Here is a 27918-nt window from a genome sequence, read left to right as displayed (position 1 = left end):
TTGCCAAGATGTCATTTTTTGCAGTGTATTTTAGAGTAGAGGATACAAGTGTAATTTTTCCAGTACATAACTTGTAGTCAATGCTAATTAGTTTGGGTGTTGGTTGTGTTGACATTAGGGATGTCACCAGAACCGATACTTCGGTAAAAAGTCGGTACCAACATTCTTAAAACGTGACGGTACTTGTTTTTCTGCAGTAGCGTTAGTACCGTTTGTAACGAAAGTTCCGGAAGTACAGCGGTTGCGATTCTTCCGGACCTGATGGGGGCAGCAAATATGCGCAAGTGTTTTAGTCGGTCCACAAGTGGTGAAGAAGAAGAAGAAGAACGCCTACAAGTGCATGGGAAAAACTACAGAAGTTTAGCTTAGCTTAACAAGTTTAGTTCCACCCCCACTCATTGAGAGGAAAAGAGAGGAAAGCTAGTATCTGTTTCCGGTGTGCAACCGATGCGATCGTTCATTTCAAACAAAGCGAGGAAACACCTGGAATTTGGTGAAGCACCTGAAAGACGGTCCTATATTATATTTGTTTGAGGCAGCTGCATTGTTGCCGTGAAACCAGATAACGTTATGCTCCATGTAATGTAACGATAGCCAGTTATTTGTTAACGATGCAAACACATTGCAGTGTTATAAACTACCTCCTAATGGACCACCATGCATCGCCATTCAGCCCGTGTCCTGTCAGCTAAATGTAGCCTAATGTCACTAATAATTATTCACATGTTCATGTTTTAATAAATCTTTTTGGCCTGCCACCATATCAGTGAATTTAAACGAATGCTTGCATTCAGAGTACAAGGGTGTGAGTGCATTTAGGAGTGCACCTTCAGAGACTCATTATCAGACAGTGTTTGATAACTAAAATACCCCCCCCCCCCCTCTCTCTCGCTCTCTTTGCCAGTATCAGCCAGAGGAGGATGTCCTCCAGGAGAGTTTTTTTTTATATTTTACTTTTTTAAGTTTATTTTTACACCACACCGTGGTATCGACTTTGGTATCGAGTATCGTGTACTTTTGGTGGTATCGGTACCGACTACTAGATTTTTGGTATCGTGACATCCCTAGTTGACATGGGAATGACCCATAACGCATTAGCTATGGATTATAAATCCCGAAATCTGGCTATTCATTTTAAAAGATTCCAAATAACATCTTAAGAATTATACTATATTTCATCCCATGTGTTTAAGGTGCAAGTAAATAACAGACAAACATGTAACTCAAGTACTTGTCAGTAATTATACAAATGACAAACTCAGAAATGATGCTTTTCTAAGGAAAATATTTACTTCATATAAAGAAAAGCTCAGACAGGATCTTTATGCTGGAACTGTAATAGAACAGAAACAGTGTTTACTGAAGCAACATGAGTACAGTATAATGCAGTGTGAATTCAAAGATTGCATCCAAAATCAAATCCAAACACTTTTTTTCCCATATAAAAATAGTTGCATCAGATCCAGAAATAAAAACATGTGGCAGCATGTTTTTTTTTTTTTGTTTTTTTTGTTTTTTTTGTTTTTTTTAAACAAAAAGGATTGAACACGTTTAACAAATAATAAATACAATTCAATTCTTTGGAGATACAGTGCAGGTGAGATTCTGGGCAACATATCATCATTCGCTATCTGGACAGCTGACAAACTCTCCCAGAACACATAATTTAACCCCAAACAGCTTAAAGCAGTGCAGGCTGTGATGGTAGAGGATAAAAACGCAGCCACATGTCTTTACAAGGCAGTAAATCTACATATGTATACAGTGGGGGAAATAAGTATTTTGACGTGTCAACATTTTTTTCAGTAAATATATTTCCAATGAGGTTATTCACAAATTTTCACCAGACATCAGTATTAACTCAAAAAACCCGGAAATATAAAGAATTCATTTTAAAGAACATTAAAGTCCATAAATAAAGTTGTGTAATAAAGTGAAATGACAGGAATAAAAAAAAAAAAAATCACTAAGAAAAAGCAGTTCTCCAAGGCAAGGAACCAGCTGAAATCCATAAGTAATTATACCCCCTATCTGTGCAAATTAATTTCAGCTGAGTTAGTAAATTGATGGTCTATTAAAAGGCTTTTCGTTACCAAGGTGTCAGACAAGAAACATCTCATGATGGGGAAAAAGCAAAGAACTCTCCCAAGACCTTCACAACCTTATTGTTGTGAAACATATTGATGGAATCGAATACAGATGTATTTCAAAACTTCTGAATCCTCCAGTGAGCACCATTGGGGTCATTATCCACAAGTGGAAGCAACATCACTCTGTCATCAACCGGTCACGCACAGGAGCTCCTCACAAGATTTCTGACCAGGGAGTCAGAAGAATAGTCAGAAGAGTAGCCCAAGAGCCAAGGACCACTCGGAAAGAGCTCCAGAAACACTTGGAGGCAGTAGGTGCCATCATCACAGAGAAAACAATAGGCAATGCACTCCACTGCTCACGCTCACCCACAAGACTCCATTACTAAAGAAAAGGCATGTCGAAGCTCATTTAAAGTTTACTACAACTAATTTGGACAAGCCTATGAAATACTGGGAGACCTTCCAGCAGGACAACGATCAAAAGCATACAGCAAAGGAAACTCAATTGGTTTCAGAGAAAAAAAATCAAGGTGTTAGAATGGTCCAGTCAATCACCTGACTCGAATCTAATTGAAGAAGTTTTAAAAACAATATGTATTTGTTTAGAAGAATGGGTCAAAATCACACCTGAATACTGCGGCCCATTAATTTCTTCATACAGGAAGTGTCTTGAAGTGTCATTACAAACAAATGCTTCTCCACTAGGTATTAAATACATTTCAGTTAGCGTGTTCAATACTTACCCCCCCCCCCCCCCCCCCCGTGTCATTCCACTTTATTACACATAACTTCATTTATGGACTTTAATGTTGTGAATTCTTTATATTTCTAGATTTCTTGAGTTAATACTGATGTCTGGTGAAAAGTTCATGTGAATAACCTCATTGGAAATATATTTACTGAAAAAAAATGTTGACGCGTCCAATACTTATTTCCCCCACTGCATTGCTAACATCTATTTGTGATCAGTTTTCACTGGTCCACCTGTAATCCTCCATGAAAACCTCTTTAAGTACAATTACATTAGAGCTCTCACTCTCCCTCTTACCTAATAAACAGAACAAAACGTTTACAAATCATCATTATTTAACGCACAACTGATTCTCCAAACAACAAAGATGATGAGTTATGCCTCTTGTTCATCAGAATACAAGAAAAATTTCAAAAACTCAAAATCCAAATTTGGTTTTTTTTTCCTCAGCCATATTGACCAACAGGAGTAGCATTCTGAATGAGCAGCGACACCTTGCTGTCCTGACTGGTTGGATGCTGGTCCACATAATTTGTTTTTCCACAGAGTCTGGGACACCAAACAGGCTGCAGTTTATGCATATATTTTGGTGGTAGTGGTGTAATTTGAGGAGAATATTGACCGTGTGTGACAATGTGTTCCAATTATTACAAAACGTGGTCTCGTCTTTTTTTTTTTTTTTTTAAGAAAATGTCTGACTCCATCATTAAAGGTGCATTAGGCAAGATTTGTGAAAAAGATATACATTTATATATATATTTTTAACACTGAGCCCACCCCCATTTCCACCCATGTACACCAAGCTCCACCACCAAAACTTTTGCTGGTTCAACTTGAGTAAGCATTAGCAAGGACTGTCATGACATTGTTCAACATTCAACTGCTTGAAAGCCAACTTACAACTCATGATATTTGAACATAAAATTGTCCTATTAATGATTTAAGAGGAAGTGAATGGGCATTGGAGGCTACATTATACTATAAGTATGATTTTATGTATATAATTTCCACATTATTTCTCCTAGCCAGAAATTCAAAAATATTGCCTATTACACCTGAGCTGAACAGAGAAAGGTTCCAATGCTGGGAGTGCTCCATCTACCATGGATCAAAGTAAAAAAAACTGTACAACGTGTGTACATTAACACACCTCAGCAAATGTAAACACTTGACCAGCCTGGATTATGTTTAGCATACACATGGTTCTGTGCCAGTTGAAGAGAACTCAATTCTGCCAAATGACAAGTGCACCACGGTTATAGCCAAGAATAAATGGTACTAGTCGCTCCCTGCTCGCCTATAACAGAAAAACTTTGATTTGTTACGAAGTTGTGTTTGACACACTCAGTTTAACCTTAACCCAACACTATTACACAGGATCCTGTAACACTGTACACTGCGAACAAATAAAATAAGCACATGTTTAAACAAACAAACCGTCATGTGATACGAAGGAACTACGGTTATTGATCGGTATGAGTTGATGTAATAACCCTAACACCCAAATATTAGACCTTTTTAGATGTTTAACATTGTTGACGTGTTTCGAAGTTCTCGCGTTTCCGATTAGGTTTTTAGAATAGCTCGAGTCTGAGGGAGAGTGAAAACATGAATATTCTTTTTTATAAATACAGGCCCAGGGGTGTACAACGTCAGACCAAAGAACAGAAGGACACCATTTTTTTCCAAATTCAATGATCGGAACATATGTACTTTACACAAAAGAGGAACACATGGGGAAAAAAGCTTTAAAATATAGTATCAAAATTTAATATATAATGGTGGAATGATATAATATTCCTTTTTTTTTCTATTTTAATTTTTTTTTCATAAAAAAAAAAAAAAAGAAAATGGTGAGAGGAACAATACTTAAAGGAGGTCTATAAATACAGAACGGGTGTGTGCGCGCGTCTCCTCCTGCCCTTAAGGTGGAGGTGAGCTCGAGGAGGACCAGCCATCCTCACGACGGCTCGTTCACTGTTCTCTCCAGCTCAATGACTTTTGGGCTTTCATTGGATTGTGACTCCACTGACCTGTGGAACGAGAAACAAGATTGATTCATTTACTCACTCAGTGAAGAGAGTCGGCATGAATCCTTTGTGTCTGTTAAACATTCTGAGGAGTTATGTTACCTGTGTGGGTGCAGGTCAATGAGAAGGGCTTTTTGTGTGTTTGTGCCGTTGTTCTGAATGAAAGGTGGGCTGGGTTCTGGAGTTTGAGGCGTGGCCTGTTTGAGTCTGCGCTGCTGCTCGAGGCGCCACATCGCCATGTCGATAGTCTGTGTGTCCCACTCTGGATATTTTCCGCCTAGCCCGGAGCGGCGGGGTTCGTCACCTACACCGTGCTCCTCAACGGCTAGCAGGCTTCTGGACTTCACTGGTGGACAGAACAGTCCGTTTCAGACATTGGATACATACGGATTTAGTCGTTAAATTGTTCGTATGAGTGTTTACACAAGAAATCTTGTATTTGTGAAAATCCTGTAAATTCGAAAGAAAAAAATAAACAAAAAAACACACGTTCGTATCCTATTCGTGCTGCTGCATGTGTGTAAATTTACACATAAGAACATTTAATCCATTTTTATGGATTACTGTACTTTTATATATGAAATATACTATCGAGTTTATTTTTATTACGTTTACAGCATTTAGCAGACGCCCTTATCCACAAGAGCTTTGGCGTCTCTATCAAAAACACATCCTCATGCTAGTTCACTAGGTCAGGGACCAAGTGTACCATGGAGAACATTTAGTGAAAAGCAGTGGATTTGCTTTATTTGCATTAATTACAACAAAAGAAATGCTACTGGATAAATGGAGGACAGGCCGGTCTGTCTGCGCAGAGCCGTAAGCCGTAAACAAACACCTCCGATGACGAAGGAATTAGCGTTCGCCTTTCAATATTAGTATTAAATAAATTTATTGGTATAGAAGGGAGTCAAAATAACCTCCACTTCTGCCTTTACCCCCTCATCATTCATTTCATGCTCCTAGCTGTATGTGCACTTGACCTTTTACGGAGTTTTATGGGCATCACTACATGCAAATGAGCGGTGCCTCGAATGCGCTTTACAGACGATCAACATACGCACAAGTACAAAGATAATGAGCCTTTCTGAAACTTGTAAATCTGACAGAGAATTTTAGTTTGGTTTGCCTTACGCAAACATTTATCCACAGCTTTACTAAAAGATTGATAAAGGAGGCTTGTTGTGCTTGTGTGTATGTAATACCTGTAGTAGTGTAAGACTCCTGCATGGTGAGCTCTCTGGATAGATCAGTCTTCGTGACAGATGAGCAGGGGCTCAGGCCTTGGTAGAAGCTACCCAGGAACACAGCGAAACACAGGACCAGCGCCTGCAGGACGACAGCGTAGGCATGTGCTGATAAAGTTCTCACGATAAATCCTTTGTCTTTATATGGAACATAGCTTGCTCAGTAATGCTGCTTGTCAGGTTGCAGGCTGAAATTATGAATGTATTAAATGTACAAGCAAATGTTAATCAAAACAATAAAGAAAACGGTAAGTACATGACAGTTAACTTGCACTTGTAAACATTGTTCAATTCAGAATTACAAAAGAAGTCATCCTGTAATGAGGACTGAGTTATAGGATTGCCTTCAGCAAGGACACGCCGCCTTTAAATGTGATATCAAATGCTACTGCCGTCTAAATGAAACAACTTTTAAAATGACTCTTTTAATGTAATAAAAGTTGTAAGTAAGGCTGATCATTTTGAGTGTAGAATATGTGAAGAATAAAACACTTGACATCATGCTGCTATAGGAAAATAATCAACACTGTGTGGTGGAGTGATGTGGTCCGACATGAAACATCATCAGGTCAGTCCCTCACTTTCTCTTGACGTTAATAAAAAAAAAATCTGAAAAAGTTACAGCTTTTCCTCTTTTCCGCTGGCAACTCCTTCCCTAAAATATAAATAAATATCTCCTCACAGAAAACGTCAGCATATGAAAGATAACACGTTTTTTCTTTACGTAGAGCGCCCACGATACAAGACCAGTCCCTGCAAATGAGCTGTTGCTATAGCAATAATAACATGTTAAAAAAAAAAAAAAAAAAAAAGAGCGCATTAGTAAAAATCTGTGATCTGAATACATGTCAGAGCTTCTGACCAATCAGAATCGAGAAATGAAAAGCGCCGAGGTATAATGTGGTGTGTCTGATATCTGTTTATCTAAATATTCCCACAACAGAAATTAGTACAGTTCACTACAGAACGACTGCACAGGACAGATGCATCCTGCGGTTCTGTGATTAAAACAGAGCATGTGGATGTGTGATATTCTTACGCAACAAAAAAAAAGAGACACATGTCAAGAAATCAACGATGACCCATTACTAGTTAAAGCCATTAACTAGTTAACTAGTCCTCACTATCTGTACCACACACATGCTATTAAAAGCTGCACTCTTGTTTTCATAGGTGTCCTTCACTTTCTTTTTCTTTCTCTAAGCACACACACACACACACACACACACACACACACACACACACACACACACCGTGAGAATACACCTGATGTTCTCACCATGAGGCATGTGGAGGTCTGAGTGCTGGCCATTTTGCACGAGCGAGGGACCTTTCCGGTCACCATGGCCTGCAGGGATTGCAGCTGCTGCAGCAAAGACCTGTGATGAGGACAAAAACAAGATCAGGTTTAAACATTTAACACATTTATGTTTAAAAGCTCACTCCCCAAATATTTCGGCATATTAACGGCAAATCATGATCTGCTCTCAGTTCTACGCAACCAAGTGTATATTTTGGTTAAAATAAAAACAGTAAGGTGGGATGGTCTGACGTACTTGTTGGTACTTTCAAGGTTCTCCACTTTCCTGCGCAGCTCACTGTTCTCACTGGAACACGTCTCCACCCTGTGGACAGAAACACCATTGCAAAATTACAAAAGCATACAGATGAACACTAAAAGCATTGCTAGTTCAGCTTCACTTTTCATAACGTAATACAATATCCTACTGCAAAAAAGTGATCTGATTGGAGCCCGCAGGACTACACACACAGACCACTGCATGACATGTCTACAAACATTAAACACAACACCCACTTAAACAGACGCCTGCTCGTGGATGTTATGGTGGTTCTGCACAGACATTAGGATTTAGGTTAGGTTGGTTAACCCTAACTCAGACACTAAAGGTGAGTGTCATGTAGTGGGCTGTCAGCCTGACTGTCAGTTACAGTTCGACCCTTCTCCATAAAACAAAAAAAACAAATAAAAAACCCCTTACTTTTTCTCGAGGGCATCCATGTATTCTTTCTTCTTCCTGCGACTTTCCTGAGCAGAAATCTGAGAAACAGAAATCATCGCATGGCATTAGAGCCATTTTCATATCGCAGCACGCAGAGCAGAGTCAGGGTCAAAAATCCACACACACACACACACACACACACACACACACACCTTATTCTTGATTTTCCTGCGGATCTTTTTCAGGGCCTTCTCCTCAGATTTGGACAGAGGCAGCTTAGTAGGAACGGGGTATCCCTCTGCGATCAGAGTGCGTCTCTCCTCTTCTGTCAGCAGGAGGGGCCCGGAGCCCTGCAGCTTCTGTCAGAATGAAAGGAAAGAGAAGTCGAGAGAGAGAGAGAGAGAGAGAGAGAGAGTGATTTCATAAATGTTTCATTGCATATTCCTAAAACTCATGAGCCAGTTGTTGAGAAGCATGCTGCACAGAAACTGAAGCAAGCGGTGATAGAAGGGGAAAAGGAAAAAGTGTATTAGATGTAAAGACAGCACCACAATACAATTTTTCATTTTTTTAACGATATTGATACTGTATCCTTGAGCATCAGCCAATATCGACACCCATCTGATCATTTTTTTCATTTAAAAACTACTACAGTATTAAAAAAACAAAATAAAACAAAAACACACACACAGCTAAAAAACAAAACAAAAAAAAATACACAACTTGCACAACACAGCAGCTTTCACACAAAAATCATAAATAATATAAATATAATAAAAATAAATCCAAACAAACAAAAAAAGTCTCTTTATACCTAGACATTTACAGTTCCAATACAAATCCCAATTTGTTACAGGATAAGCACAAATTCAGGCTTTTTTCTTCCACATCACTATTTATTTTTTTACTGGTATTGATCCTGATAACGATCCAAGGTCATGAAAATGACAATCATACAGGCTCTACAGTAGTGTCACTGTGTGTGTGTGTGTGTGTGTGTGTGTGTGTGTGTGTGTGTTGCTTCACACTTACATGTGGGGCGGTAAGCAGGGGTGAGTTGGACAGTGTGTTAGGCAGCGAGGCGGTCGTGCGCTGCGCCACCTTGAGGACAGCTGGGTTCTGTGTGGGGCTGGCAGGAGTGCAGGGGTGCACAGGGCTCTGACTGCCCTCTGTGTCACTGCCGTGGGAGCTGGGAGGAGTCGGGGGCATCTGCAAAGCCTCAAGCTCTGGGCACACACAAACACACACACAAATATAAAAGAACATCCATAACTGTACAATCTATACTAACACAGTCCACTATTTACTAAAGCGTACACTACTCTGAGCATGCGTGACGCTCCTGTGGTCTGGTGTTTGAGAGACGTTGGTTTGCTCGTGTTTAGTTCATGCTCTCAGCAAACTTTGGTGTTGTAACGGGATTATTAACAGGTACTCGGTGAGGCATGTACCTTTAGGGGAGAGGTTCAGGAACTGATCCACCTCATGTGGCTCCAGTTTAACCTGCGGGTTGTAGCTCTCGTCCTCCTTTATCTGCAACGATCACACAGAGACAACATGGGGAAATCGATCAATGAGCTCATACTTACCTTTAAACTGAGTAGTGAGTGTATAGTATTTAATTACGAATGCCTCATTCAACCAAGAAAGTATCTCTTAATAGCAACACACAATGATAAAATGCATTTTCTGCATATTGTGGTATATTAAGTTGAATATTAGCAAATAAGACTACTAAAATAAGACTACTAAAATAAGACTACTTCTTAAGGCCTACTCGGACAGGATTAAACGTGCATGGGCTCCTGGGGTGATTTGCTTATTTTACAGGTGATACACTGACTACATTTCCATTTGGATCAGCCATGTCCGTGTTTTTCTCCATCCTCCTTTGAGAAAGTTACAAACTCGGCAGGCGTCATCATTTTAGTCCTGTCTAGACACACGTGTCTGTGATTGTCTATGCAGATGTCACCTCACAAAAAAAAAAAAAAAAAAAAAAAAAAAAGAAGTCTTCTGATGCAGCTTGCTGTTTTTATTCTCGTAGCGTGTGTATCAGTGCCCCTCCCCCACATATTAAACACTTCCTGAATCACCAAACGCAAGAGACGGAGACTTTAGAAGAAGCGGTGAGCCATATACTTAGTCTGGGCGGTAAAACCTCGACTACGCACGCTACCTGGGAGAGCATTTTCAGGAGGAGAAAGAAAATAAAAGCATTAAGAAAAGCAGGATCCTGCAGGACGATTAAAGAAGCCATTAGAACGGCAGCTACAGGTATAAAACATGACTTTATATCCACATACACACAATATCATCAACTTTTAGTTTTCTGTAAATAATGACTAGCTGGTAATGGTAAACGCTGAGAAGTTAATATTTATTTATATGAAATATTCCATGTTGTGAACGGAGCGTGATCATGTGACCGCGTAACGGAAACATACTGTACGGGTTTGTAGAAAATACAACCCACTAGAAACTCGCTCCTCCTGTCATCATTTAACTGTTATCCAGATGTGAGAGTTTTATCACTAATTTTATTACAGACATAGACTAATCCAATCCGAACAGCTCTGCGGACGTGCTAATTAAGTGCTAGACTCCAAATAAACACAGGAATATTCCTCCACAGTAGACGGTCACAGCTACGTCAGTGTAGTCAGCTTTAGTTTTGCCCGATGAAGACGTTTCCGTCTGCAGTAATGTGTTTGTGGCCAGAAAAGTGCCGCTGATGTCACGGTGCATTAATTGACGAGCTTCCCATTCTTACTGTACGTCCTAACTAAGTTTCATGTTCATTTTAAATGGTTGAGGAAAGTTTTGTATTAAACAAACAGAGCAGGCAGACCTGCGTGGTGAGCTGTGTGGTGTGCGAGAGGGAGGCGGTGGGCGCTGGTTCAACTGTGAGGGTGAGCGTCAGTGTAGGCAGCAGAGCTGGAGAATCACAGAGCAGAGGCTCCATCTTCAGGTTTAACTGCTCCTCCTCCTCCTCCTCCATCTCCTCCTCCTGCCCCACAGGCCAGTCCTCGCTGTCTGACTCTCCTGCACACAGTCAACAGGTCTCTCACTACAGCACTCATCATCATCATCATCATCATCATCATCATCTATTATTATTATTGAGCATCTCTATAACGTCTCATCAAGGTTATATCATGACAGGACAATAAAGGAGATGCAACGTGGAAAGAAACAGAGGATTTGAAGTACAGCACAAGGTTATTTACTATTACGGCAACTTTTTCATGATTTCCAGTCGAAGAGCTGCAAACCGGTCCTGCATTGCTGCACACTCAGTATGGCAGAACATAGTCATTTTATTTATTTAATCTTAGGCCTAGGATTTGTATTGTATAATCTGACACGAAGAACACGTTATTGCACAGTCTGTAGAATTCTGCCCAGATTTTACTGAGATCGGGGTCGCACAGTGCAACAAGGCATAATCATGAGAAAAATGATTTTTAAAAACCCAGCTTAACCCACCCTATCAAAAGTGGCAGTAACCTCATCATTTCCGACCTCTGAGTAGGAAAGACCAAAGAAAATGTCCCCTCGACTCAAATTCCTACTCGGGAACTTGGGACGGTCTCCTCGACCCCGAGTTCAGCAAATGACGTCAAATCAAAATGGCCGCTCATGGCATGAACAGTAAACAAAGCAGCTCTTTTTACCTTTAAATGAGTTATACTGTGTATACAAGTATTAGCTTTAGAGCAATCAAGATACAGGCTAATTCACTTAAATCTGTAACACTGACCGTACAGTTCACTGTTTTGAGGAAAATATACGTCACTCATGCAGAATATAAAGGAGGAGGGGTTTAAGAGACTGATATCAGATTGAAGTTCTGTAATCTGTCTTTTCCTACACTCACCAGGCTCGCTGCTGGTTTTCTCAGTGGTCAGGTGTGAGAGGGGCGACTGGGGCCGTGAGTCTCCGCTCAGCGAGTAACTGTGCTCGGCTTGGATGTGAGGAGGCGGGGGAGAGGCCGGGCTCAGCTCCTCCTCCACGTCCATCATTTCGCTGCTCCCTGACAGGAAGGGGTCGCTCAGCAGCTGGCCAAGCAAGGCCTCCTGAGACAAGTCATCCAGGAGATCAGTGAAGTGCTGCACGGGTCAGAGACAGAGGTTCAGAAATGATGCACGGATGCACATACAGAGAGAACACAGAAGAAAATGAGAGGAGATAAGAGATAAGATTGGGCTTTATTTGTCACGGAAGGAAATTATTTTGCCAGCGGTTTACAGAAATGGACCAAAAAAAAAATACTAAAATGTTAAAAATATATAAAATATAAAAAACATAAAATGATTACATGCCGAACTGTAAATGTCAGAAACGTAATCACCCACCTATAAAGAAAATGAATGACACTTGGCTGAGGTTACAATGTTGGATAAAAGCAAAGAGTGAAAAGGAAAAGATCTGATGGAACTTATCCAATGGAACTTACTGGTTATATTCCACAATTCTGACAAAAAAAACAACAACTAATTCTAGTCAAAAATTCTGCAAGTAAATATAAATTTAAAGTTAAAGCTGTGGCAGGATTTACATCAAGTGTCTCTCCTTTCACAAACCAACAAGTGAGAAAAGTAGGACAATGGAAGAGCCACAACAGGCAAGGACCCAAGAACCTTTCTTACTTTTAGAAAATAATCTGATGTCTACGTTTCTTAGAAACTGTGGTACATCAAATGGATAGTTTAAATGTAGACGTGTTTTATTCATGTCTTAAATGATTAAAATTCATTAAATGTGAAAACGAGCCGAGACATTAGAACGATCTTAAATCGGTTCTTAACTCTTGCTGTTGTCTTTTAGTCGTACTTCTTCGTAGGCAATTGAAAAGTCTGGAAAGCCAAACAAATCTTGCTAAAGTACTTGTTATTATTGTTTTTTTTGGCAGGATATGATTACTTAAAGCATCAAAAGCTTATGCTGGTGTGCGTCTTCGTAATATACACCATAATTACCACTTTCGTTCTCTGAAAGATCAGAAAACACGTCCACACACGTCTACAGGGGTTCTCCGGCCCCAGTTTACTGCCTCAGGTTCAGCTACAGAGACAGGGGCTGGTGCTTATTTAAATTGCACCCTATATAAGTGGTTAAACGACTCTCAGCAGGATCCTTTAGATGTCACATTTCACAGCCGGCATACTGAAGTCAAAGCAATGCTGCAACACGCCGACTTTCACGCCACCAATCAGAGGCCATCTAATCTCACTCTGTACAATCAGCAAGCTTGAGCTCTCCCTCAGATATCTGGCTGGAGGGCAGATAGTTTCTTCGTCTAACTCTCTCTCTCTCTCCCCCCCCCTCTCTGCTTCACCCTGCAAAAGCATTTGCTTCACTCGAACAAGTCAGGACAAGCTGCTGAAGCACCATCATCCAGCCGCTGGTTCAAACCCCAGCTGGGTCTCGCAGCTTTGCACCTCAGAACTCGTCTGTTCGGTGGACATTTTCTGTACATTCCTTCCACAGAGTAGTCAGTTTGTTTTTGCCAGTTTTCTCTGGTAGACCATCAAGGCCAAGTCGCTCAACCTCAGCTTGACAATGTGAATGAAAACCTCAGCAGATTTTTGTGTTGTCATTGTACAGGCAAACTCAGGAGAGAATATGTGAAATTCCTGAGATGGGATGAGTTCGGTTGAACTGGTCTGTTAAGTGAGAACCGGCCTTTGCTGCACATCCTGAAACTCTGGAATGATTCTATAGGATGTTCTTCATTGTTAGAATAATGTACAAAAGACTGGAATTATTTGCAGTAAACAATCATTTAAAAATAATCCAAGAAGAGTCGCGACGCGAGACAGATTTGGTTAAGATTGACTTCTTAATGTCCGTTAAGAACGCTGAAACACGATTCAAGTAAATTATCAATCTAATGTTAAACGCAGTGCTGGGTGAATCCTGACGATGCCACAGCCATCTGCAGCCAAGAGACCACAACTGTGTCTGTGCTTTCTGGGTGGGACGGGCAGACTCTCTTGCCCCTGATAACTCCGTGGTTTGGTAGTCTTTAAATGATAATGCCGAGCTGAATGGTGGTTGGGAATTGGCTGAGACATAATTAGGGAGAAAATCTGAAAGACATCCAAACATGTCATGGTGGAAACACTATTATAAAAGCAAGACGAAATAAGATTATACTGCATAAAATGCTTGTTTCTTCCCCGACTATACTGCAGTGATCCAAGAGAATTCTCCAGTCAGCACTGAGGAGCATCATTTAACAGAAAGCTTAAATCCCTGGCATGCCAAGTTTAAAATTTTTACTACTGAGCCATACTTCAGGAACAAAACAAAATGCATATGTGACAGGCTCTGCTCTGCCAGATGTCCATTAGTGGATTCCTCCTATTTAAATAAAAATAAATAAACAAAAAGACCAGGATGCATATTTTCCTGAATATAAAATCATCTCATTGTGGCTAAAACGCTGAGAAAAGTCACTGCTGAGCGTGATGTTTAAAATTCACTGCCGCTTGTGTAAGTGGGTGGGTGTAATGGGGTTTAATGGCCCAGTCATGGATATGTGTGTGTGTGGAGCGTGGAGGGGGGGTGTTACAGTAAACAATAGCAGATTGATTGGTCTAGCTCAGACCACAGGTCAAACAAAAGATCCTTTTACCAGCACAGACCTGCGAACTCGACCGAGTGATGCAACACACCCAGTGGCAGAGATGTAGTGCCACTGGGTTCATTGGGGAATCATTTAGAAATGAAAAGAGTCACGTTCACAGACGCAATGCTGTCAGGATCCGACTAGTGTAACATTTTACCTCGAACGCTGGAAACACTGTGTTTGCATGCAGGGTCTAAAATACTGAGATTCAGGGACAAGATCAGTTACAGAAAGAGAAACAAAAAACCAAGGCAACGTTCTGACAAACAAAAACGAATAAATGAGTAAATAAAATGTTTCTTCGAAGAAATCTTAAGACAGACAAAAAAAAAAAAAAAAAAACTGTGAGGGAAATATCGAGAAAGCAGCAGAGACACGCAGTGAGCTGTAAAAGGTGGCAAGAATTCAAACATGTGGCTTGAATTACAGGCTGACTCAAAGAAAAAGAGAGAGAGAGAGAGAGAGAGATATATATAAGTGGACAAAGAAAATATTTTTGTGTGTGGGATCAAGCACACACACGTGTGAGCTCAAGACTGTTCACGTCAGAAATGCTCTGTTCAGCTTTTTCCAGCTTTATCATGACTCACACTCCAGACCTTGTAAAAGCAGCTCTGTCTACTCAGGTACACACACACACACACACACACACACACACACACACACACACACACACACACTTTAAGAAAATATCTGGTCATTCTATATGTATTTGCGATCACAGCCGTATCATAACCTCATGACACAATACTCCTTTCTGGGGCAACATACTGTATACCTCCTCAGTTAACCCTCGAGTGTCCTTATGGACATTTTTGTATTTTTCATTAACATTTTTTAAAAAATAATTTTGTCTGTTAGTGCAAACAGCATACATTTTTCAAACTGTGTGTATTCTGATTGGAATTTTAATATTTCACCCTCATTTGCTTTCATAGATCTATTTTAAACTAGGTCCACAAAACAGTTACACTCAGGACCTTAAGGACAAAAATGTCCCCATTGAAACCCATTCAAACTGCAGTATTTACTCCCCACAACGTTTAAACAGAAAATCTTTCATTCTGTGTTAATAGGCTTTTATTTTGTTGACAAGGTTTTCTGACGTGTGTACTATTTTCGGAGGTTTCACCTATGGGGGAAAATACATTTCATACTTTATCTCTGTTCTGATTCTGCTGAATTATACAGCGCTGCAGACCGACTGAATAAATGATGCAGCTATAACTGTGTGGGTGTTTGTGTTTGTATGGATAGCAGAGCTGTGGTTTGTGTGTGTGTGTGTGTACTGAAAATTGTGTGTGTGAACAGTTTGAAAGAAGGTAATTGTACTGTACTGAAAATCTCAAATCCCACCCCATGTATACGAGTCAAAGACGGTTACTGAGATCTGAAGAGTTTTGCATTATATAACAAAACCGGCATTTACAGGGTTAAAATTCTGAAAATGAATAAATGTTTGGTAATTATTATTATTAGAACTGATGCTGGTAAAAAAAAAAAAAAAAAAAAAAAAGGCAGTAAAAGTGTAAAAAAAATAATAATAATAATTGACGTTTTTCGATGGACATTTTTGTCCTCTATAGACCCATGTGTACCTTTTTTTAAAAAAATTTTAAAGGGTTTAAAAAAGAAATAATAATAAAGATTCACAGCATCATGCATTTAAATTTAAAACAGTTTGCAGTGAGTAAACGATATAACAGTACGATTGCTGACAGGTTCCTGAAAAGGTCTGTGGTTCATAGGGGTGAACGATATGACGTCACATCTTGATATTTTAAGACAGGACTAATCTGACACATCTGATGCGTAACATTTCTTTGTCCTTGGAGCTTCACTTCTGACTGCTCGTGATCCTGCCCACATGACAGTGACAACCACTGGCTTTTTGTTTAGTCCTGCAGGATCCTAGTCCAAATGTACACCTCTATATCTGAAGACTGTGACTATACCCTCACTAACCCTCTAAACCTATCTGGCAGACATCAGCAGAATATCAGCAGTGTCGGAATATCAGGGCATAGCAGTCCTGTGTCACTACAGTGACTACAAAGGCGGGAGGTCTTTACTCTATCATTACAGGATCACTTGTGAATGAGATATTATTATACGCATGCTGACGGACATGTGGTGAGACAATTATGGTGAATTATCCTAAAGTGCTGGGCGGTCCTATGTGGACGACGGGAAGCTCTAAACAGGATGTCATCATTTTCCTTTTATGATATGACAAATATAGAATGCAGGGGCTTTTGGGCAGCCATATCGGAGGACTTTGAAAAATCAGAATAAAAACGGCTCGTCACTAAGGCATATGGCAGCGAGTCAGTGGGTTCTCGGGAGGTGTTGGTTGAACGCGGGGAGAGAAGGCTTCTTTGTTCGTGGTGTGTGAATTGAGAAACAAGGGAGCGTGTGTCCGTGTTTGGAAAAGCAGAGATTTCTTATAAGGAACCCATCTGGAGAGGCCATGGTAGTCACGTTAGTGTTAGTGTTAGTGGCAGAATTCAGAGGGCAGCGCATAATTTCTAGCCACACCAGGATGTGTGTAAACGTGAGCCGGAGGAAGAAGAGTGGGGGAGGAACATGCTAACTGGGTTAATGCAAGAGCAGAAAAACAGATGTGAATGAGATATTCAGCTACAATGAGTGTGCAATCACACACACACACACGCTCCAGGGGCAAAGGTCATACCTCTCGTGTGAATTGTACCTTGGTCTTTAATCATTTTCTAACCTGCTGTAGTGATATGGTCCAACACGTGTCTGTTCCATATAAAAACATTCGAATTCCAGCCTCGAGACCTCGTTTTATTTGGAAAGAAGTCTTGCGCAATGTCAGTAATTATCGTTATTGTGTGCCAAGTCGTGTTGACTGCTAGCACGGCCATGTTTCAAAGTAGTTCAGTGGAAGTCAGATTATTCAAGTTCCTTTTTTGGGAATTTCGGAGATGCCCTTATCCAGAGCGGCTTACACTTATTTATACAACTGAGCACTTGAGGGTTAAGGGCCTAGGAGTGGCAGCTTGGCAGTGCTGGGATTTGAACTAACAACCTTTCGAGCACGAGTCCAAGGTCTTAACCACTGAACTACCCCGACCCCCATTAGTTAGGACAGCAGCTGATGTGTTTGATCAGTATGAGAAGAACCCAATGTGGTACTGGGATTGTTCAGCATGAGATCTTACAGTTGAACACAAGACAATCAAAGGGCAGCATGAGCTTATCTGAAAAAAGGAAACGCATGCATGACTGAGCTGTGTGGCTGTTTCAATGTCCAAAAGAACATCACTGCTGTTTCTCTTTGATATCATCATTTCTCCTCTGCCCTAACGGACTTGGCAATCTGATGGCATGGCGCAGTATCTCACGGGTGATCCGCTATTAACGTGTTATCTAGTCACTTAGGCAGCCTAGATAGTCGACAGGTTTTCATACAAACATGTGCCAAGTGTTCATTATGGTTTGGAAGATATTGCCCTGTGAAATGTGAGGTCAGAGGAGAATGGACAGACTGGTTTAAGTTGACAGGAAGGATATAGTAACTCAAAGATCCACTCTTTACACCCATGGTGAGCAGAAAAGCATCTCAGAATGCACAACATGCCAACAACAGTAAAAGACCATGTCGGGTTCAATCCTGCCAGCCAAGAACAGGAACCTGAGGCTACAGTGTGCACAGACTCACACGAACTGTACACACTGGTTGGCGAGTGTATGCTTAAATATACAACACCACAGACAACTATGAAGGCGTACCAACTTGAACTGTAGCTGCATACATTGGTTAGTTATTATTACATTATGGCTTGAAGATCCGTGGGACCTGTACTCATTTATCTGTAAACTATACATGGACTTTGAGTGACTTAAAATTTATAAAACTATTCAAATGAAAATGGCACACACCAGAAATGTAAAAGCGATCCTCAGGAGTTTGTCACAATGCAACTGCTTCTCCCTTGACTTGCTTTGAAGCCAGTCCTGAAAACAACAATGAAACAGCTAACCGTTTCAGCTCTCACAGTGTGTGTGGTATGTAACCCAAGAAGTAACCCCTAACAAAATGGCAGAATGATCCCATAGCACCTTCTAAATACCTTGCTCTTATTCAGGACATGACCCCAGTTTGGCTCAGCCCCAGACACTCAGCAGAAACACTGGCGTATCTGATACCCGTTCTACACGCAAGTTGGCCACAAGCTTAAAAAAAGAAAAAAAACTTAAGTTGCTATTTGATTGTGTCTTTGTATATATGTGTATATAAATACACTATATGGCCAAAAGTATGTGGACCGTCACACTTATATGTGGTTCTTCCCCAAACTGTTGCCACAAAGTTTGAATCACACGGTTGTATAGAATGTTTTTGTATGCTGCAGCATTATAATTTCCCTTCACTGGAACTAAGAGACCCGAACATGTTCCAGCATGACGATGTCCCTGTGCACAAAGCGAGCTCCATGAAGACACGGTGCATCAAATTTGGTGAGGAAGAACTCGAGTGTCCTGCACAGAGCGCTGACCTCAACCCCACTGAACACCTTTGGGATGAACACCGACTGCACCCCAGACCTCCTCAACTAGTACCTGACTTCACTAATGCTCTTGTAGCTGAATGATCACAAATCAAAATCTAGTGGAAAGCCTTCCCAGAAGAGTGGAAGTTATCATTATAACAACAAAAGGAGGAATAAATCTGGATAAACGTCTGAACATTGTGACACAACATCCCATCTTTAAAGTATTGTTTTCAGCAGTTAATGGGGAGTTACTGGGATAGCAGACATATCATATGCCTACTTGTGGCCGTGGTTCCACTAAAGGTCTGTGGCTGGTTGTTGCAAAGTCAGTCTAACGCCTCTTCCTGTATAAGCAGGGGTTTTAAACCATGTTTTTTGAAAAATGTACCAAACGCCCTTGCAACAGCTAGAAGTCAGGCTTGTCGCACTAATTTGGCTCTGCCCGTGAGATTTGTTTGGGCTGAAATGTGTCATCGTGACTTCCATCGAAAGGAATGTGTGCAAGATTGAAGGAGCTCGTAGCTTGCCCAGCTCCATGACAAAACTCACACTATTCCTGGATTCAGAGTATCTCATAGCTTTCTTTCACCCCTAGCGCAGACAAACACAGAGTGCAAAGGGAAGGACAGGGGGAGTTGGATGAGTTTGGAGATCCCAGGAAATGGCCGTCTCCAGAAAGTAAATCACTGTGTAGGAGTTTATCTAAGCAACAGAAGGAATGACCTCACATGGACATAAATGTAAGGAAAACATTCGTGACCTCTAGGGACCCAGAAAGTAGCGTGGTGGTTTGGAGAGCTGTTGGGTTACTTGCTTACATTATTGGCGGTAGCTGCATCCTACTTTGCTTTTAGAAAAGTAACGTCCAAACACCACAGTGGTGAAAGCCCATGCCATACACATCCAATGCAAAGCTAAGTAACTACGGGTTTAAGGCAGGGTATATTTATATATACTTATTGCAGACCACGAAGGCAGCCAAGGGCGTGAGCAGGAGTAATCAATCCCAAAAATAACACATCCCCTATTTTCTTGCATTGAAAACATGAGTTGGCAGAACACTGGGAATTTTAACGAAATGATTTAAGACATATAATACATAAAAAAAAGAAGCAATTTTAAATAACAAAGAAACAAACATGGCTTGTGTTTAAAAAAAAAAAAAGAAAGAAAGAAAGAACAACATTAATAAGAGCTCTATTGTCAAATAAACAAGAGGAGCTTAAGCCATTCGATACTTCCACAAGCAATAACCTCTAAATATATCCACAACTCACCTTCCTTGTGGTCATGTTATATTCAGAATAAACCGAGAGAGAGAGAGAGAGAGAGAGAGAGAGAGAGAGAGTGAAAGGTGAGATGGCTACAGAGAGCAGACTACACAGAGAAGAAAACGAGCCCATGTAACCAGTGAATAAGAGAGTGTGTGTGTCTAAAGGTTCATTCTCATGAAGGCAAAGGGCAAAGCCAGGCTCAGGTTGCAGCATCCTATCCAATGTTGTGTAAAGGTGCAGTGGCTACCTCGGGCATGTGCTAGCTTTCCCTATAGCACTGTCAGTATTAGAGATCGCTTCATTACAGTTACACTACTAAATGTTCAAATCTTTTAAAAATCATGGACTTCACATACTTTGAGTGTAAGCAGTGTCTTTACGCTGGGAAAACTGACTGGCCTCCATTTGAATACATAGCAAGACTATTTATTTATAATGCTGCATTCGACTCGAGGTCGTAACTAGTCATTCCCGGACAGAAAACATCCCCTCAACTCAGAATACCTACTCCTAGCCTCAGCACGATCTTCGATAACTCCCCCGAGTTGAGAAAGTGTCGTCAAATCAACATGGCCGCTCACAGCATGAACAGTGAACATGGCAGCACGTCTTACCTTTAAATCATTTATACTGTATATGCATGTATTAGCTTTAGATCAAATCAGTATATAGACACATTGTTTTGTTTAATCTTTAGTTCACTGTTTGGAGGAGGGAAATATACTCATCACAGTTCGCTGGCTAGATTGCTACTAAGGAAAGACAGACACGGAGGCATCGGAGGTGTTTCCCCTAGATTGTAGTTTGAACACACGGAGGTTGCGAATGAAGTACAAGACTGTGACAGAGGGTTTTCTCGGTCACACTACTTTGGAAAAGTCTGAGACAAGAAGAAGTAGAAGAAGAAGAATTCGGTTGTAGGTTAGGCCTGATCTAGTGAAATGAATGAAAGGCGGTCAGTGTTAACCCCCTGTTCTATTTAGCGTTTTTACTGCAAAGTACCTGGTATGAAATTTCACATTATAAACATCGACTTGAGCAATACGAAGAGCATGAACATGGAGAACAGAGGAGGAATGTGTGTGTGTGTGTGTGTGTGTGTGTGTGTGTGTAGGAGTTTCTGAAGGACACTAGTGAGGCTCAGTATCTCCCAGAAGCCCTGGGCTGAAGGAGAACAGGCAGGGCTGTGTCCACCCAACCCACAAGGAGCAAGAGACGAAAAGACAGACAGCTCTGTGACGAGAGGCCCGGCCTTGACCAAACATGCAGCATGAAGTAGGCTTTTAATACGGGTGTGTGTCAGCAGCATGTTCTAGTCACCTCCTTCACACACACACACACACACACACACACACACACACACACTATTTAATCCCTATCTGTATGAGGGTTCATTAAGGCCTTGTTCCTTGTTGCAGGAATAATGTTACTATTACACCTAAAGCTGAAGATGAAACTCTACAGTTAAAGTGAATTGGTCTTCCGGGTAAAACAGAGTTTGTGTAAACCAAAAGTCAATATTATGCTGAGCTTATTTTAGGCTGAGACTTTAACTTTGACACAGATTGTCTTAGTGACAAAAACGATCGAAATATCAAGTGGGTCATCACATTCTGACATTACTTCAATGTCACTGATGTGCAAACAACGTGTTTTCTCTCTCTCTCTCTCTTTTTTTTTATATATATACACACACATATATATATATATATATATATATAAACACTGGAAAATCAAATAAAAACACCCACTGGGTTGTTTTTCAGTTTTCCACTTGCGTAATGCAACAGATTCGGGAAAGCACCAGATGGTCGTCCGTTATTTATAAGGTTTTATAACTTTTGTGAACAAGTGAATAAAGTCTGCGTGATCAGTTTTTCTTGTTTGGTGCACTCTGTGCTACCTGGACATGGCTGCATGAGTGCCGATTTTGTTTAATGTGTATTTTTACACCAAGCCAGCTGTGTGGCTTATTACAAAGCTACAATTTCACCGAGACACTATGACCATTCTGTCCTCTCTCTCTCGCTCTCTCTCTCTCTCTTACAGTCACTTCCAGGCTTTCTAAATCTGTTCAGTACTGTGGAAGACTTGAGGCCTTCCCCGTCTCTTTTAGCATTTTAACATCTGGCACAAAGGGCCACATCTGTGGTTGTCAGGATGCCATTTTAAAACGCTTCCCGTTCCGGCGTCTGAAGAATTCCTGCATACACCGAAAATCAGATGTTAATCCATACTGTCGTGACAGAAAAAATAAAAAATCATATGATAACATTCAACGATTCTGCAACACACGTATCGTATGCATCGTGATATACTGGTTTACTGTGTTACAAAAGTGAAAAATGAATAATCAAAAAATATTTAACACTGAAACGAAAATAAAAAAAATGCATTAAATCAGCTGTTTCCACTGTGTTTTAATGATTTAAACAACAGAAAAGTTGTGTTGTGACATAATTGATCCCGTTATCGATATCATACCATCATATGGCCCGGCCCGACTTGGAAACTGTTCGGAACATATGTTCAGTTCAGGACGAATAGGCTCAGAAAAACGCTGTCTAATGAGATGAGTATAGATAAACAATTGAAAATTTTTCATACATGAACTGTGGTATGAAAGTGTAATATTGGTACGCTACTATTTACAAATCGCTGCCCTTAAACCCAGAGTGAGAGTCAAAATGGTTACAAGACATGCAAGGGTCATAATTTAAATAAATAGACACTAAACCACTGGCAGGGGTGTTGAACTGATTATGAAAAACCTCTGCTGAGTAACCGGCACCACCGGACAAAACTTAGATATCGTAACGCCCGGGGTTGAAATGTTTAAAGCTGGAACGTGGCCCGTCTCTTCAGGTCCTGTGTTGTCATCGATGCTCTGGAAAAACTAGAAATGTACCTAAGCTCTGAGAATAATTCCTATTTCTTGATCCAGTGTGCATCCAGAGGTTCTACTGAAAGGGTGTTGTTTTTCTAAGCCGTGTCCATATTACATTATCCTCACAGCTGACGCACTCGGCATGGCTTCAGCATTGAATCATGGGAGAATTCAGCAGCACGGTACAGCCGGCGTCCAGACAGGACGGAACGGATCGGATCGGAGAGAGCAGCAGAAGCCGGTGTGCTGATCTCGCGTCTCTTCTGCAAGCTTACTGTCAGTACAAAAGAAATGCTCAGCACACGTTCGTACGTTTACTTCACGTGTGTAAATCCATACGTAGATGCTGGCGACAGTCTGGATGAGCGTGATATTAAAGGCGAAGGGTTACGGAGTTCTTTAACAGCGACCGAGTACATACTTAATGATGCCTCCTTAATGACGCTTCACAATAAACTCACGTTGACCTCACGCTAATAAAAGTTGCTCAATCCAAGCGTTGGGTTTGAAACGCTAGTTACGTATGGAGCTGCAGTTCTATGAACACTAGATAGGTGAGAATTTGAACACAAAGAAACAGAGCAACTATAGAATGTAATATTGATTATTATATTAATGCTGTTAATACTGTCATATGGTCATCAGGTCCTGGAACCTCCTCACCTGGGTCGGTATCGGTTCCGAATAATAATAATAATAATAATAATAATAATAATATGAACTTTATTTTGTATAGCACTTTTAAAAGTTGCTCTCTCAACGCACTTTACAACAAAACCAGGGAATGACAGGGAACCCTCACGGGTCTCCAGAGTTTCATACACAACAAGTTACATCAAGATAAGTACTAGCAACTAACAATTATTTTGATAATCTATTACTCTATCAAATATTCAATTAATCGACTAGCTGGTAGTAGGCTATTATTTAAATATGATATAAATCTACACTATATACCCCAAAACATATTGCTTTCCAGGATTTCCATCAACTCATACAAAATCACCAACAATAATACAGTATTCTCGCTGTTTATCAGCCAATCTGCCCAACATATTAAGAATAATATCATCAGGAGCTTATCTGTACCAAATGATATTCCCAAATTATTAAATTGTTACATAAACATTTTTGGGGGGAAAAAAATACTCGAATATGCAGAATGAGGTCACAGCTAGTTTTCAGCTGAAGAAAGAACTGCCAAGTGAGTGTAAAAGAAAAAAAAAAACAGAAGACGAAGAAGAAGAAAAGAAAAAAAAACACAACGAGGGGTTAGCAGAGAAAACTCCTTCACCCCAAGAAGAAAGGAGACAATTGGAGCTTTGGAGAACAGGTTACCTGTAGCGCCAACCATAAATCACAAGCTGTTAATGTAGCTAAATTTATACAGGGCAAGAAGACGAAGAAGAAGAAGAAGAAGAAGAAGGGGAACGATGCCAATATTACAACAGCATTTTTATAAAATAACATATTATTTTATAGTCACTTCATGATGTGTAAGCTGGTGGTTAGGAGGGGTGAAATAAACAGCGCTTTAAATGATGCCCCTGGCAAGACAACCGACGCCAGATGTGAAAATACCAGATGTGAGCCACATGTGTCATGCAAATGTGGTTGCCAGACCTCCTGAAGTGTAAAAAGAAAAAAAAAAAAAGAGAGAGCGAGCCCTGAATTCCCAGTGGGAGATGAATGAAGCTATGGATGGGAAACAAGTTGGCACTGTTGTGAGGAATTCTGCGTCAACAAAACCCCAGAATGTGAGGGAGAGGGAGAAGGAAAGTGACCAGGTCCAAGATCCAAAAACACAAAGAACTTATTCTCTCCTTCATGGTCCGATAGAAACTGACCCACAAATTAGTGTGGGCAGTCCTTCAGAGCAGCGGATTCATACTTCCAAAACGTTCGGGTTTTGAAAACATGTTGAAGACATATGAAGCTTTTCTTCTACTCATTATTCTGAATGCCTCGACCTTCCGGTAGAGGAAGCCATAGTGGGAACATGAAGCCTGTAATTAGTTTGTGCTTTGCAATTTATCCCATGTTGTACTTTTTAATGGTTCATTATGTAAGATTTGTGAAAAAAATAGGTCTTTAATGGTTAAACGGGTGGACTTGAATAAGAATTTAATTGTTTTTTTACTCATTCTGTCCCCATTTTCACAAATGTACGCAAATCTCTGCCACCAAAACTTATAGAGGGTTAACTAAAGTTCCATACATCCATCCATCTTCTATACCGCTTAATCCTTTTCAGGGTCGCGGGGGGAACCTGCAGCCTATCCCAGGGAGCATCGGGCACAAGGCGGGGTACACCCTGGACAGGATGCCAATCCATCGCAGGGCACACAATCACACACACACTCACACACTACGGACACTTTGGACATGCCAATCAGCCTACCACGCATGTCTTTGGACTGGGGGAGGAAACCGGAGTACCCGGAGGAAACCCCCGCAGCACGGGGAGAACATGCAAACTCCGCACACACAGGGCCACGGCGGGAATCGAACCCCCGACCCTGGAGGTGTGAGGCGAACGTTCTGGGTTAACTAAAGGTATCAAGTTAATTAGAGTTAGCATTAGCAAGGACCGTCACGACATCACTTTCAAGTGCCGGACTCAGACATTCAACTGCTTGAAAGCCGAGTAACAACTCGGAATATATAAACTGCAAAATTGTCCTCACAATGATTTATAAAGGTGCAATAGTCATTTTTGTTTGTTTGTTTGTTTTCTTCACTTCTTACATGTACAAATAACCTGCAAAATATCTAGAACATTTTAGACCACAATTCTACAATTTAGGAATATGTAGGCCAGTTTAAGAGACGTGCAGGGCGTTGGGGAGGGGAGCGGACGGGAGGGGAGGGCAGGGGGGCGTGTCTATTAAAATGACTGGCCAATCCAAAGTACAAACATAATTCCGGACCGGATGGCACGTTTCTAAACTGGTATACTTCTTTCACATAGGTGAAATGCTCTGAAACAACGGTTTAAACTGTTATCTTATCATCATTTCTACACATCTTCCCACATTATTTGTACTTGTGAGAAATTAAAATATTGTCTATTGCACCTTTAATAATAATAATAATAATAATAATAATAATAATAATAATAATATATCAGGGTGCTAAGTGGGATCTCGTGCACCGTTTGAACTGTATTCCTCTGGAGCCAGGAAGCTCCTCGGGGGTAACTCTGGATCCTAACTCGTTAAGCTTCTGGGGAAACTTTGATCCTGACCTCGCATGCATTCACAACCCCAGTGATGAGTAATCAATCACAGCAGTAGGAAACTTCTCCACGGTTAGAAGTAGTGCATCTTTAAACTTGTACTTACTGTGCTGTACAGGACATTGTCGTTATCTGCTGACTCGGACAGCTCGCTCAGATTCCGGTCCCACTGTAAAAACGGCTCACTGCTGTCCAGTATCTCCATGCCGAGTGTTTATCAGGATGATTAGGAAGAAAATCTGTGTTTGTGTGTGTGTGTGTGTGAGAGAGCCTTCCTGTCAGTACAAACTTCACCACACAGCCTGAGTGGACGCTGATTTAGCCAATAAAGGTCACTCTTTCGCTCGTAAAGTCGAAAATATAATAATTCAGAGTTGCAAATAATTATCTTCTGGCACTGGTTTAGCGTCTAGTGAACAGGTAGCTCGACTTTCCTCGTTTCTTTAAGTAACTACGCCTCTCCTCAGACACACAGGAATTTTGGGGGCGGGGAAAACATGGCTGTTTGTAGAGTAACACAAATCTTCTCATAATATTTCAACGTGATGTTTTATATCCTCTTTATTGCACGTATTAGACATGTATTGTATTGTTTTAACTTGTTTATTTGCGTTTACACAACAGGACAACGTGTCACTCATATTCCTGTTGTAACAAAGCCATTTTTAAAGAGCTAAAGAAACCGAACCCGATAACCGTGTAAAGCCCGCCCTCTTTTTTTCCCCCACAACCAATCAGGTGAGACTTAAAAAAAAACAAAAATCAAAAGTAGAGCTCGAATTACGTAAGACATTGGTGGAAACAGACAGGAGAGCCAGCCAATCAGAGTGTAGTATACACAACTGACGCGAAGAAAACCCAATAAGTGGTCAAGCTGCTAAAACTCTTAGCAAACCGAATAAAGCCAAGAATACTTCTCATGATGAACCTCCTACTGTCCATCCCTCAAACACTCAGATATATTTCACATTTTATTATTATTTTTAAATAGTCAGTTTAGTTGAAGTATACTATTCACAGTATTGATAAGAAATTAGTGAACTTGTCCAAAACAATAAATAAATAAATAAATAAATAAATACACAACACACACAGGACCACTAAAGCAAAAGTTTGCTTCCTTTTTTGGTGTCTGTGTCTAACAAGGAAATGTACACGTACTTCACAATTTATCTAGTTATGGGTATTAAAACTAACCAGAAATGACATATACGCTCCATGGCCAAAAGTATGTGGACACCTGAGCATCACACCCATCCCTGCTGAAAACAAAGACA

General features: G+C 40.6%; 1 protein-coding gene across 1 annotated transcript; it reads right to left on the bottom strand.

Annotated features, from left to right (window-relative positions):
- Window positions 1-2848: 2848 nt before the first annotated feature.
- On the bottom strand, window positions 2849-27129 carry creb3l2 (cAMP responsive element binding protein 3-like 2). Its single transcript, XM_053650011.1, has 12 exons — window positions 26748-27129; window positions 11963-12194; window positions 10934-11127; window positions 9534-9615; window positions 9115-9308; window positions 8295-8441; window positions 8122-8180; window positions 7678-7746; window positions 7401-7500; window positions 6080-6203; window positions 4977-5220; window positions 2849-4877 (listed from the first exon to the last, which is right to left on the bottom strand). The coding sequence occupies exons 1-12, from the start codon at window positions 26844-26846 to the stop codon at window positions 4805-4807; spliced, it is 1617 nt and encodes a 538-aa protein (XP_053505986.1). The 5' UTR covers window positions 26847-27129; the 3' UTR covers window positions 2849-4804.
- Window positions 27130-27918: the final 789 nt, after the last annotated feature.

This window comes from Ictalurus furcatus, chromosome 19 (assembly GCF_023375685.1).
Source record: "Ictalurus furcatus strain D&B chromosome 19, Billie_1.0, whole genome shotgun sequence".
Taxonomy (NCBI): Eukaryota; Metazoa; Chordata; class Actinopteri; order Siluriformes; family Ictaluridae; genus Ictalurus; species Ictalurus furcatus.
The sequence above is the reverse complement of the archived record's forward strand: the minus strand, read 5'-3'. Positions and strand labels throughout refer to the sequence as shown.